Genomic DNA, 15182 nt, shown 5'->3' on the forward strand with positions numbered 1-15182 from the left:
TGAGACAAGGAGACCAATTAGACTATTGCAATAATGTAGTTAAGATAGGATGAATGCTTGAATTAAGATGCTTTCTGTGTGAGTACAGAGAAGGGGTCAGTGCAAAAGATGTAAAATTATAAAACAAGATCTGACTACTGAATGGATGTGTGTTGATGATAATGCTGAGGTTATGAAATTGGAAAATCGGATTGATGCTTTTGATGCCTTTGGTTGGTGGGAAGTTTTGGTGGGGTGGAAGGTAAGGTGAGAAAGAAAACATTCAGTTGTGGGAATGTTGGATTTTAATTCCTCCCTGATAGCCAGTTTATAATATCTAATGGTTCTGTTAGGATGAAGTTGAGGGGAGAGAGTGGAGCTGGGTGTATAGAAATCATAGTTAAATCTCTAAGAGCTAATGAGGTTATTGAGGGAGTGTGTCTAGAGGGAATAGATGAAGTCCTAGTACAGAATTTTGCAGAACACCTAGTCAGAGAGCTTGGTTTAGACGCATTAACCAAGGACACTGAAGCAGCAGTCACACAGGGAGGAAGAGAACTAAAATCATGAAAACCCAAGTGAGAGGACGCAGGAAGTAGGTGATCAGTAATATCAAACGCAGCTGAGGTGGAGGAGGAGGAAACCTGAGAAAACACATAAAATTAGGCAATTAAGAGATCATTGGTAATTTTGGAAAGAGCAAAAGGCTAATCAGGACAATTGCTTCAGCTGAGAAGCAAAATAGAAAATATATCCATAGGCATCTTTGTTTGACATTTTTATGTAAGACTAGCAAAAACCAGAAACAATAAATAGAAGGAAAAAGGATATTGCAAATTTTAAAAATTAAATATATTGGTATTAACTTTCCAAAAGTTGTGTAGGACTTTTATGTTTTAATGGGGCAAGTATAATAAAATATATAATGCTATAAAATCTTCAAGTTTAATGTGATAACCAATCAAAATGCTAATGGAATGCTTTGCAGAACTGGACAATAACATCAATAATCACAAAAGGAATAAAAAGTGAAGAAAAGCAAAAGCTCGAGGGAAATTTTTTAAAAGGAGAGATAGAAAAGCAAATGGAAGCAAAAAAGGGGCAAATATGATAGAGTAGTAAATATCACAATTATTTGTTACTGATCAGTGAAATAGCTAGTAAATGCATAGGAGATGGACCCTTATGTGTGAGGCATAGAAAAAAAGGCATGTTTGACTAGACTTGAAAGTGTGAAAAAGAGAACTATATACACACAACACGCACACATATATAGTAGAAAAGGTAACTTGGGACAACACTTCTAAAAACTAAACAGAGGAGAGTTGTGATTATATTTGATCCTCAAGGCAATAGGGCGTCTTACTAAAAATGTAGGAGAGTGACATGGGCATACCTAGACTTTAGGAAAATCACTCACTTTGGTTGCTATGTGGAAGATGTATTGGAACGAGGAGAAATTTGAAGTAGGGAGGCTATTGCAGTAGTTCAGCTGATGAGAACTGAATATTGATGGTATGTGGAGAAGAGAATTGATGTGAAAGATACTGGAAATGTAAAAATAACCAGATTTCACAACCTATTTTATGTTTTGGTTGAGAAAGTAAGACAATTGCTCGGTTGTGAATTTTCATGTGTTCAAGTAGACCCCAAGACAGATTACTGGGGTAGTCAGCAAAATCTCCTGGGAAAGTTGTGGATCAGGTTTGCAGAAATTGATGATCAGCAATCCAAATGCGAAAAGTTGTAGTGCCAAAAAAATAAAAGGCAATAGCTTTTGGTTATGAAGAAGGAAACAGTTTTAAACTAATCTCATATTTAAACACATAGAGAAGACATAAAAAAGACAGTTTTGATTTTATGAAAATTTATCTATAGATACAGATACATGCAGAAATAAAACAGTGCATCCAGAAAAAGAAGAAAAGATGTGCAATGGACAACAAAAACTAGATACTACAAGATAATGCCAGAGACTTAAGAGTCATCCTCTGATAGATAAGTTGTCCAAAGATACTGTTTAGGAAATTTTCAGAAGAAGTGTAGCTAAAGAAATTAAAATTAAAACAACTCTGAGGTATCAGTTTAAATCCATCAAAATATCAAAGGTTGTAAAAAATGATTCAGTGCTCATGAAAACTGTATATAAATTTATTGCTGGTGACACTGAATTCAACCATTTTAGAAATTTACGCGCGATTATACAGTATAGCTAGAGGAAGTGGTTCATGATATTCTTTGTATAAGGAATAAAGAGCCTATCTCTGCAGCACTATTTATAGCAGTGCTGTTTGTAACAGCAAAAAGAAGTAGTAGTGGTAGTAAGCTATATGGCAGTGATAGGAAAAGGCCAAATGAATATTTTTCCCTTCCACATCAGGGGGGTTAAGGATTCAGTAGTGCCCCTGTGATCTGGAAAATCCACATACATTTTTTTTTTTTGCTTTTCCTTTGTACTAGAGAAGTCTGAATTTCCTTTTTCTTTTATGGGGTGTTTACAGTATAAAGTGTTTGGTCAGAGGCAATATTATACATTTAGTTCATTACTGAGTTTTTTAACTTTTCCTGTGTTGTCTGCTGGCCTTCACGTGTCATCTGTGACTTCTACAAAACACTCCCAAGATTCCCATTTAATTTCTTAGGCTGACCCGCAGTATATCAGAACTGCAATGGAGAAAATTGCAGTCTGGAAGGGGTAATTGTATCCTTAAATATAATGGAATGCTATTACTTTGTAATGTATGTTGCATTGGAGAATACAATAAGGAATCAGAAAACTAATAAGTGGAGATGAAAAAGTGGAACTAAAAAAATATACATGCTTTGTAAAAAATATCAAAAGAGCTCCAGAACTAGTAATAAACACAATGCTACAGAACTATGCTGTATTACTATAATGCTATAGTACAACAGAACAGTGCTCAACACTGCTGTTAACTTCTCAAAGTTTTCATACTATCTTCTTTTAGCATTAAGTAATTGGATGATACAGGAATATAGCTAGTCATTCATAACCATTTTAAAAATACTGTTTTGCTTAATTTTTTACAGAGTTCAAGGTGGTTTTCTGTTTTGTTTCGCTTATTCTGTGATTGATTTCATCTAGGAAAAAAATTTATTTAAATGTGTATATATATATATGTGTATGTATTTCATTTAGATAAGAAAATTGTAACAAATTATTTTAAGTTTATGTTGTCTTTACAGTTCTTTCTTTCATTATATTAACTTTAATAAATTTACATGAAATTATTTTAAAATGTAATAACATTATGCTGACAAATTAGATTTCTATTATTCTTCCCATGCAGAGAAATCATTGCTTAAAAACACAGATTCTTGATAAATTTAGCAACCTAACATCATGATGATAAATGAGTAGATAATTTGTTGAGGTATGTTTGTTCCAGAACTAAATCACTTTAATAAAGAATAATTTTCATGATGTACTTATATATGCTCATAAATACATGTGACTTGTAAGTATACAGCTTTGAAGAAAAAGTACAGCTTGGTAGGAGGCTGGCATAACAGCATCATTGGTGGTGTGGTGCTGGTTAGATGGAGGGGGCAGCCTGCCACTGGAGGGGAATTCCAAAGCTGGATGGCCTTGCTTCTCCAAGTTCTGTAGACTTTCAAGGTCTGGGTTCAGAAGTTTTGGCAGTAACAAGACATGGTAGGAGTATGGTTGAAGAGGCTAGAGTTAAGAAGACAGCAGATTCTCAGTAATGAAGGTAACAGTTCTAGAGTATGACTTTTAAAGCTGTGTGTCATTATCTCCTCCAGGAATTTGAAAGTTCTGTTCAAAGGGTGCTCCAGCAAAGTGATATAATAAGCATAGAAATAACTACTATTTACATTACTTTAAGGTGTATAAAATGTTGTACATACATTATCTCATTTGATTTTATCTTTATAACAACTCTGTGAAGTGGGGTCTTTTATTTTCCCCATTTTACAGATCAGGAAACGAAACTGAAACAGGTTGTAATTTGACCAGTCACACAGCTAGGAAGTGACTGAGGCAGGATTCAAATTCTGGTCTTCTGCCCTCCAAGTCCAGGATTCTATCCACTGTGCCACCTAACTGCTTAACTTGGCATGGCAGAAAGGTGATCATGGGTACAGGATTTAACTTTTGATTTTTCAGACATTCTTCCAGAATACTTTAATTATAAAATTTTATTACTTATCTATTAATTAGTGCCCTGTTCACCACAAGAGAAGTTACATCAAAAATTTTTTTTAAAGCTGGAATATTTTTTTAAAATAATTGCAACTATTTTTCAGGTATCTTGTGATCTATAATCCTTTTGAACAAGAGCGGCACTCTGTGGTTTCAGTCTATGTGAGTTCATCAAAAGTTAAAGTACTCACAGATTCAGGAAAACCTGTCTTAAGTCAAATTAGTGCTGTTTGGGAGGGACCTAATACAATTTCAAATGAAGCATATCAGGTATGTTAACTTCTTTGTACCTCTCATACATTTATAATTCTGTTTTGTTTTGTTATTACTTTCATGTATATTGTATCTCCCCTACTATATTGTTAGCTCTTTAGAGACCAAGATTGTGGAATTTTAAATCTTTGATTCATTGCCTGGGAACAATGCCTTATGTAATTGATATTTCAGTTTACTTTTTTACATTAAATAAAATGTAGGCAATATTATACACTATTGGCTATATTTTGTTTATATGTGTAAATAATTGATATTATTAGCTTTTTTTTTTACCATGCATGATATAGTTAAAGTTAAAATTACTAGTGATTCACATGTGATGTATAATGTCATATTTTATTATCTTGGTTTCAGATGTTTTGAGTTCTTAGTATTGTGGGTTTTAATAATTCATGTAATCTATGTTCAATATTTCTGGATAATATTAATTCAGCTTTTACAATAAAGGTTAATGAATTAGAAAAGAAAGCCTTCTTAAACTGTTAAAATCATGAAAGATATAAGCCATGTAATATAAACATTTCTTTCATTAAGTAATGTATGTTAAATGGTGTTCCAAATTTAACCCTGCAGATGGAATTTTTAGTCTGGGGTTTACTTAATTGGAATTATATTACTTTGAAAGGGAATTAGTGAAGGGGTCTGATATAAACTTAGAGGAAACATGCCAAGTATATCACCTTTATTTTACAAATCTAGAGCATGTTATGAACTTCTGGAATCGACATTTTATTTTTCAAAAAGTGTTTTTATCTTTGATTCTTTCATTTTAACATTCAGCACATTTATTAAACATTAGCCATATAATGCTTGCAGTATTTGATTATAGCATCCCAGTTTTAGAAAGGCTCTTTGAGGTCATTGGGTCAAGTTTTCTCTTTTTACAGATGAAGTTAGAATCTGGAGAGGTTATGTTTCTTAACCCAAGTCACACAGCTAATGAATGTCCAAGGTGGGATCTAAACTAAGGTCTTCTTGACTTCCAAGTCCACTGTGCTCTCTTCACTGCAGCACGCTAACTCTGATATCTTATGGAGTTTTACCCTAGCTTGTCCAGGCTATAGATTTGTTCAGGGATAGATTTTGTCAGGGATAGATTTGTTCCATTTAGTGTTAAAAATTTTGTATCATAAGGAAGATTTTTTTGCCTCACCAATAACACTTGATAGTTGGTTGAATTCTTTAACTGTTTTTTTCCCCCACATTCAACAGATTTCCTTTTTAGCCCATCTACTGCCATTAAGTATGAAAGTATACCAGCTTTTGGAATCAGAGAGCTCAGAGTCACACGTGGCTGCTTATACAGTCTATAATACAGAAGCAAGTTCTGGAACAATTTTCAAGATAAAAGAAATGAAAGTCAGTACAGATGTCATAACTATAGAGAACTCATATATAAAACTTGATTTTAGTGGATCTGGATTAATGGAGGTATGTCAAAATAAATATTATCCCTTATCATTAGTGTTTATATGCAAAAAAATAATCACAATATGCAGAAACCTCCTCTCCCCCTTCACCTCTGCTAACCAGTATGTATTGGGAACTATATAGAATTTATAGAAATTGTGGGGATAGGGTCTAGATGGACAGTAGCCCCTTTTATGGTTTAAATTTCCTAAAGTTGTCCCCATACCCCCTTGTATTTTTTTATAATGACCCTTGTGAAGGCAATATCTTTTCATACTGATCCAACAGGAGTCTTGGAAGTTTGCCACTACTAAGTTGATTCCTTCCTTGGGGTTTTATACTTTCCTTAAATAGGAAATCAAGATAGTGAGATTATTTATTTGTACTTAAGATTTGTGGTATTTTGGTTGTTAAAACTTAATAAAAGGGGAATTTTCTTTCCTTAGAGAATGACTAATAAAGAAGATGGTAAAATTCATGAAGTCAAAGTAGAGTTTACATGGTATGGAACTAGAAATGGTAGAGATAAGAGTGGTGCTTATCTTTTCTTACCTGATGGAGAAGCCAAGGTATGATTCTGAATGCTTAAGCACTCAAATATTCTTTGAATATTAAGATATGAGAAAGAAAACTCAAAAGAGGTTTGGTTAAAATGTATAGACCTAAACCTGGAGTCATAAGATCATGTATTTGAATCTTGATGGCGTTGCTTACTACCTATTATATAGTATGTAACCTTGGGTGAGTCACAGCCTCTAGTTTCTTTATGTGTAAAAAAATGGTTTGGATAAAGTCACCTCCAAAGTTTCTTTCCAGTGCCTAACTCTATTATCCCATAGGCCTATTTATTGATCTTTTCACCATGTATTCACTTAAGTTTTAGGCCATACATTGTCAGTTTACTTAATCGTTTATGATGGAAAATAATAAATAAAATCTGGAAAATTGATGCAGTTAATGACATAATTCTCTAATTTTTCTCCAATTTTTCAGAATAAAATTTATTTCAAATTTTATAGTTAACACATTGTCCTTATAAATAGAAATGGTACTGACAGTATGCAGTTCTCTGCATGTGATTTTATGTTTATTTGTGCCCATATTCATGCATTTTGAGTCCAAAGTACTTTTTGGTCATCCATTTATTTATAGATTTTCTAGGCTCCATGTGTTTTCTTATTTAAATCTCCTTCTCAACTTTTAGTAATTTGTTTTTTCATTGACACCTATACTTATACAATCCAAGGATGATGAAAGAAAATAACCATTATCTTTTAGAACTCACTCCTTAAAATGAACATTATTTTATTTTAATTTGAAAATTCTGTAATTTATTTACTAGATCTGTAATTCTGTCTCTATTTGATTCATGGTATGTTCTTTGAGTAATAAATAAGAAAAATTCCTAAAAAACTGTGATAGAATAGAATATATGTTTGAATAGTAAAAAGTAATATTGAAAATTTGAAGGGGTATAAGGGATAAGATGAAAAAGGACAATATTTATACTCTAAATCTCTGGAAAATACAATATGAATAAACCTTAGTGAAAATTCAAATACAGAAGCATTACTAAAATGTGTAACAGATTTTAAGTGGTACTATGAATATTGTCTTAATGGTTACTTTACCTAGTTGGTTTATAGTTAGAAGAATGGATTTTTCTTAGTCAAGCTTTAGTTTATCACTCTGTATTTTAAAATTATTAACCCATAAAACAAAATTATAGTTAAAGATTTTCTTAACTTGCTCTTTAGCTCAAATGTTAAATTGAAAATTTCATACACATTGCTAATATTGAGAACAAACAGAAGTGTTTGGTCATAGGCAATATAATATAGGTTCTGCTTAAAGAGTACCATACTAGTAGTTGAAATGCTTGGTTTTGATCTCAGCTGACTTTATTTTTAGGCATGGTACATACTTTCTTTATGTGAACCTTAGGTTTCTCGCCGCTAAGATGAAAGTAGTATCTGAACTGCTAATGCCTCATAGGGTATTAATGTGGAAATTAAATGAAATATGAAAATAATTTTAAAGTTTAGATTTCTGCTAAGATAGTCATCTAAAGAAGAAACAGACCACCTAGCTCCAAAATTCTTATACCAGGAGTGGGGAGCCTGCAGCCCTGAGGCCACATGTAGCCCTCTAGGTCCTTAAGTGCCACACTTCAGTCAAAGGGCCTTGAGGATGCAGGTTCCCCACCATTGACACCATCAAAACCTTGAAGTTTCCATCAGGCCAAATATTTATAAAGAAATTGAAGGAGAAACTACAGTAAATGACATCTACCTAAAACTGCTAAAAAAAAAAACTTCCACTCACCCAGCAAGCCTTCTAGTATTAGAGATGGTCAGGGACAGGGAGCTTGCTATGTTCTATATATGAATGCAATAAAAGTAAGTGGCTTCCCCAAGAAAACCTCAGGATAGAGATCTTGAAAGCCCCAGGGAGCAAGAGTAAGTACTGACCAGTGTGGTGCCAGTCAACCACTGTACTCAGACCAAGGCAGCCCAGAACCCTGTCATCTTGTCCTGAGACATCAGAGAATACCCTAAATATTCTACACTCTCAATCTCAAAAGTTCCAGGGCAATCCTACCCCAAGGGATAGAAAACACTTATTTTAGCACAAGAAGCTAAAGGATGCCAAGAAATACCACTCACTGAACCTCACGCAAGCACAATGGGGATTATACCCTCACTCTGTCACTAAATCTCAGCCCAGGAACTAAGTAAAGCTAGAGAGATGAATAAATCAAGGAAAACATCATCCAATATTAATTATTACAAATCTAACTCCATAACACCTGCAAGCAGAGATTAAAAGAAAAAAAAGGATTACAAGGACTATGTGAATACCTAGAATAATTGAATCAAGAGATAATGAAATGAAATAAAAACGCTGAGGAAAGAATATGAAAGAGAGTAAGTTAGAAGAAAAAATAGTGGAACTTAACCAAGAAATGGATTTTCTAAGAACTAGAAGAGACCAAAAGAAAAAAATCATTGACTCTATGAAACAGCAAAAAAGTTAGAAAAAAAACCAAAATATTAAAAAAATTAGAAGAAAATATAAGCTTATTTTTTAATGACCTGGAAAACAGGTCAAGGAAAGATAATTTAATAAGTCATAAATTAAAATCCAGATAGATTGGAACCAGAGAACAAAGTAAACATAAAAAAAATATCCATTGATTATCTCCTGAGAGGAATTTCAAAATAAAAAGTCCCAGGAGTGTCACACTCAAAATCTAGAGCTACCAAATCAAAGAAGAAAAATACTGTATAAATCCAGAGAGCAGTTCAAGAAATTGGTAACAACAGTCAAAATCACACAAGACCTGGCAGCTTCTACCTAAAATGAAAGGTGATCTTGGAATACAGAATTCCTAAAGACAAAAGAAAGAGGCTTACAACCAGTAATCATTACTCTTCAAATTTGTGGTAATCTTACAGGGGAGAAAGTGAATTTTCAAAGCATTTCTGATGAAAAAAATCAGAATTGGGCAGGAACTTTGAAATAATAAGCACAAGAGTTCAGAGAAACCTAAAGAGATAAATGTATTTCAGCAATTGGAATAAATTATATGATGATGTAGTGCTAACTTTCTAATGGACAAGAAAATAAGTTTCCCTTAAAACAGTAACATTTTAAAACAATATTGAAAGGATTGAATGAGAAAACAGAGATCCTAGGGAGTGGATTGGTTCTGTTATGTGAGTTTGAAGAGGAGGAAGAAAAAGGAGGGATAAAAGGAATACACTGGTGTAGAAAGGAGAGGAAGGTAATAGGGCTTGCTATTATATCTTAATTAGTGTGAATGGAAAGAAAATATGAATACAGTAGAAAGGGTAAGGGAAATGTGCATCATATGAATAAACTTCACTTGTACTTGAAGTGAACGAAAGAAAAATACAACTACACAATTTTTTTATAGCTGTGAATCCAGTTCCAGAAGGAAATAAGTAGAGATGACATTCATGGAGAGGGGATTAAGAGGAAGGATAATACTGGAAAGGGAAGAGTTACAAAGAAAGCAAACTTCTTGTTCCTGAAAGGAATGTTAAAAAGAGAAGCAGTGGGAGGGGAAGAAACAGAATCAGGATCTAAAGGACTGCCTTCAATTGCCTCTTAGACAATTGGGGAATGATTGAACAAAATAAATGTAGTGTACTATTGTTGAGCCTTATGAAATTAGGGAAGAGACAATTGTAGAGAATCCTTGACAGTATGAACTGATGCTGATAGAAGCAAACAATCGAGAAGAGTTTACACAAGGACAACATTGGAAAGTAAAATTATTCTGAAGATACCTCTTATCAGAGCACTTATTAACCATGTCTCCATAAGTCCTATGATGAATCTTACCTTCCACTCCCTGAAAGAGAAGTGACAGCTTCTCTGTAAAGAAGGTGTAAAATTTATTGTGTATGTATATATCTGTGGGATTATTTTATATATGTGTGAATATTTTAAAACAAACAACATAAAATGGAGATTTCATATAGAGTCTTCTGTTTTCTGTTGTACTGTTTATATGGAAATGTTCTCACTTGGTTTATAAGTTCGGGAAAAAAAATTTGTTTTAAGGAAGTCAAACCCTGTATAACTTTTAGTTGTTTTTTTTTTTTTTCCCCAAGTAAAGAGATACCTTTTCTTTAAAGGAACATAAAGCCTGACTATGTAGGGTAGTTTGTAGTTCTGAATTTACTTCCAGGCTCCTATCTCTCTCTGCTAGAATTTATCCTTCATGACACAACCAGAGTATTCTTTTTAACCTTAAAGAGACAGAGTAGTATACCATCCATGACTGCAATAGGGCATTATTAATAAGTAACAAAATGGGGGAAGATGTAGAGATAGGAGAATGGTGTGTGTATATATATATATATATATATATATATATATATATATATATATAAAATATATAAAGAGAGAGAGAGAGAGAGAGAGAGAGAGAGAGAGAGAGAGAGAGAGAGGTACACCACAGGAATATGTTTATGTCAGAAAATTTAGGTACTTTGGGGTGTAATCATTGATGGGAGTGTGTAATTAAGATCAGTGGAGGCAAAAAGAGAAGTGGATTATATTATATAACACCTAAACAGGAAGACATAGATGAGAACTTGAAGAAATGGATCTCATGTACAGCATAGAGGCCTAGTGTTGTAGTAGTCTTTGAGAGCATGGACTTTTTTTTCCTTGTTTACTTTATGTCCCCAGTGCCTTAACACGGTGATTGGCACAGAGTAAAGACTTAATAAATGCTTGTTGCTTGACTAATGGACTATTGATAGAGAACATAAATTATCCAGACGTTTGCTGGTTTTCTATCAGAACAGAGAATCTAATTATTTCTTTCTGCCTAAATGATAGTTTTATACTTAAAAAAGGTAGAGGAATCAATAAGGGGAAATTTATTCTGCACATAATCCTTCTACCAAGTAGGAATTGGAAAGTGAAAATCCTGGAAATCTTGAAATTAAATAACTTCCACTTTAAAATTTGGCATAAAGAAGGTGAAAAAAGGGGCAGGGCGCAGGGTGGCAAAGTAAATAGAGCACCGACCCTGGAGTCAGGAGGACCTGAGTTCAAATCCGGCCTCAAATACTTGACACACTTATTAGCCGTGTGACCTTGTCACTTAACCCCAATTGATTTGTCTTCTTCCCTCCTCAAAAAAGGAAAAAAAGGAAAGAAGTTGAAAAAGCCTGACATAGTTACGTTTACCTAAGAATTGGAGATAATAGATTTCAAAGGGTTCAGAAAAAGGCTAAATTGCCTAAAATTCTACAAATGACTTCAGCCTGGAGGAAGGATACAAGGCTCCCAAGAATGAAATTTATACCACTCAAAGGAAAAGGAAGACATAGTAAAGAGACCAGTGTGGGCTGCACGATGGATTCACAATTCTGAAGAGGAAGAAGAGGGAGCAGCACTAGAAACCAAAGTAAATGGATTAGGAACTTAAAGCCAGCTTTGATTTTTAAAAAGATGTCTGCGGAAGACGGAAGCAAGAGCAGATTTACAGGATGAATCCAACAATAATAACATTAATATTTATACATACCATCTCATTTATCTTCAAAACAATTGTATGAGATTGAGTCCATCATTCGCAACACTTGACAGATAAGGAAACTGAAGCACACAGGTTCACACTGCCAGTAAATGTCTGAGGCTGGATTTGAACTCAGATCTTCTTGATTAGAAGTCTAGCATTCTAAACAGTATAGCACCTAGCTTTCATTTATTTTCAAAAATAATAGTATCAGGATTACCAAGGCTCAGAATGAACTGAACCTGAGTAAAACTAAAGAGAACAGAAATTATTTTTTAAGAGCCATTTTTGGGGCAGCTGGGTGGTGCTATGGATAGAATATTGGCCCTGTAGTCAAGAGAGTCTAAATTCAAATCTGACCTCAGACATTAGTTGTGTGACCATGGGCAAGTCATTTAATACCAATTGCTGCCTCTCCCCAGAAATAAAAGAATAAAAGCTATTTTGGAGGTCAAGGAAAGAGAATAAAAGGGGAAATACATTAATGATACTTTAGGTAGTTGGGACAATGATAACTGATTATGGAGAAGTGGAATATTCAAACTCTTGGATTTTTAAAAAAAAATTTCTGTTAAGGCAAATTGTATTTAAATTGGAAAGGAATATATGTTCCATTTTTACTTAAGCGTTTTCTCTTTTTTTAGAGTGTAAGCATCTTGAGATCAGGGAATGTTTAATTTTTGTCTTTATATTCCCAGTGCTGAGCATAGTGTCTGCACACAGTAGGTACTTAGTAAATACTTCTTGGTGAATACGGAGGAAGTATGCTTCTAGTTCCTCTTGATTATTTAAGCCACAGTGTAGAGCGATATCCACAGATATTTGAAGATTTAGCATAAGTGAGACACTGTCAGTAATTTTTGAAAGATTATAGAGGTCTTGCAAAATTAAAGAAGGGACAATATTGTCCCAATTAAAAAAACAAAACAAAAAGACTAGTCTACAAATTCTGTGCCAGATGGCTTTAATTCCTAGAAACAGTTCTGAAACATATAGAAGATATTATTAATGAACATTTACAAAATGATGCAGTAATCACAAAGATCCAGTATCATTTGATCAAAAGCTGGTAGTGTAAGAATAACCTCATTCCCTTTTTTATTAGGGGATCTGGTAGGTTAGGGGAATACTACAGATATAAATCACCTAAATTTTCACAGAATATACCTAGGGAGGGAACTCTGCTCAGTTATTTAGTTCAACAGTTAAGTATGACCATTCATTTCAGATTGAATTAAAACGCTACTCAGGTTGTTGAAGCAGATTCGTCAGATGTGATCAGGCCGTCAAGTGCCATCACGTTTTTTTAATATTTATGTACAGTCTGAGGTGTACAGTTATGATAACTCTTACTTACCAGGGGAGTGGGACACTGTGAGTTCCAAAAAGATCTTGGCATATAATATTGAGCCAAATCTAGTAAGATAGGAGTTAATAGACAAAAATATAAAGACTTAAACTTTGATTTTAAAAAGATAATTTTTCCAAGTATAAGAGTGGGGGGAGGCTAAGTGGCTTAGTGAACAGAGCACCGGCCCTGGAGTCAGAGGAACCTGAGTTCAAATACGGCCTCAGACACGTAACACAAAAACCGGCCATGTGACCTTGGGCAAGTCACTTAACCCCAATTGCCCTCCAAAAAAGGCAAAAAAAACCCCAAAAGTGGAAGAGTGGAAGATAAATTTGCTTTTAGAAAGATAGTTTGTCTTAAAAAGGCCTACTGGTTTTTCTGGCCTGCAAAGTCAGTATGAATCAACAGTGTAATACTGCATCCAAAAAAGTGAACACCATCTTGAGCTGCATTAATGTCCAAAACTAAGAAAGGTTATGGTCCTGCTGGACTTTTTTTTGATCAAATGACATTAAAATGTTATATTCCATTTGGGACATCATATTTTAGAAAGGTGTAGTTCTTATTTTTTTCAAGTCTTCTCCTTAAAGATTTCTACCTAGTTGTGGTCTTTGAGTCAGATAATAATAATGATCCCTGTATCACCATAGAAATATAGCACACTTTTACAGACCTTCTTCCATTCGACCCTTAGAGCAGCATATGGGCAGAGTGCATTTTGCCTCCATTTTTCCGATGGAGAGACGGAGGGTCATGGACATTGGACAGCCTAGGATTATGTGACTAATGGGACAGCAATCTTCTAACATTTAGCCTGGCAATCACACTTCAAAGGGTCATAGATGCCAAGGTGGAAGGAGCCTCAGAGGTCATCTAGTTCAACTCCATCATTTTACAGATGAGAAAACTGAGGCACAGAGAAATTAAATGATTTCCCTTAGGTCATACAACAGGTAAACATCAGAGGTGGTACTTGAACTCAGACAGATCCTCTAATTCCAATACCAGTGCTTTTCCCACTATATCACCTCCTCAGCATTATTTCATCTTTTGAAGCAAACTCCAAAATTCTGGTGCCTGATGGTTAGCTGACTCAGACTTTTCATATACTTTTAAAAAATACTATTATTTAAAGCTATCCTTTCCATGACAGTTTGTCTTGGCACTCTCACAGGAGTTATTCTTAACCTTTCATCCGAGTGATTTTGCTATGTTATCACCCAGAATAATAACTGAATAGTATAGATAGCTTTTCCATCTTTGGAAAAACTCAAATTACATATCAATGAGATGATTTCTTCCAGTGGTCCTTAACAGTTGGTATAGGCTCTCTCACTGCTTCTTTTGACTTTTAAGACCAGCTCCCATCTAAATTTTTCCCTGTCTGGTTCATAAACAGAAAATTAAAATTTTCATGGGCTATTCTTTTAGTTTGGTTACCTTAATTGTAAGTATGTGGTAGAGGCCTGGCAGGACCGGCATATGTCCTGTCAAATAATTCACACAATTCAGGACAAATGAGGTGACATTGAAAGCTTTTTTTTTTTTTGGCCTTTTGGAGGGCAATTGAAGTTAAGTAACTTGCCCAAGGTTACATGGCTAGTATTTTTGTGTGGGTATTAAGTGTCTCAGGCCGGAACCAAACTCAGGTCCTCCTGACTCCGGGGCCAGTGCTTTACTCACTGCGTCACCTAGCCGCCCCATCATTGAAAGCTTTTAAAAACTTAAAGGTAGTATATTTGGTTAACCTAATGTGCCACCTAACATAGCCTTGGGAAACAGTGCATCTTTACAGATACATTGACTTGGTAAGCAATTGTGGTTTGTGGGTTTAGAAGAAAAAATACTTTTCTTAGAGTATAAGAATATATTTTGTAATTTTCTTGGAAAATTACAAAAGGTTAAAGATTTTTCAT

General features: G+C 34.2%; 1 protein-coding gene across 1 annotated transcript in view; it reads left to right on the top strand.

Annotated features, from left to right (window-relative positions):
- Positions 1-15182, top strand: part of MAN2A1 (mannosidase alpha class 2A member 1) — a 236724-nt gene that overhangs the window by 172187 nt on the left and 49355 nt on the right. Inside the window, exons 13-15 of the mRNA XM_069088155.1 lie at positions 4270-4435; positions 5654-5872; positions 6298-6420. Coding sequence (XP_068944256.1) covers positions 4270-4435; positions 5654-5872; positions 6298-6420 — 508 coding nt within the window. The remainder of the gene's footprint in view (positions 1-4269; positions 4436-5653; positions 5873-6297; positions 6421-15182) is intronic.

Source organism: Petaurus breviceps, unplaced genomic scaffold, assembly GCF_028583685.1.
Source record: "Petaurus breviceps papuanus isolate PSGF00001 unplaced genomic scaffold, PetGlider_PUasm1.0 184, whole genome shotgun sequence".
Lineage (NCBI taxonomy): Eukaryota > Metazoa > Chordata > Mammalia > Diprotodontia > Petauridae > Petaurus > Petaurus breviceps.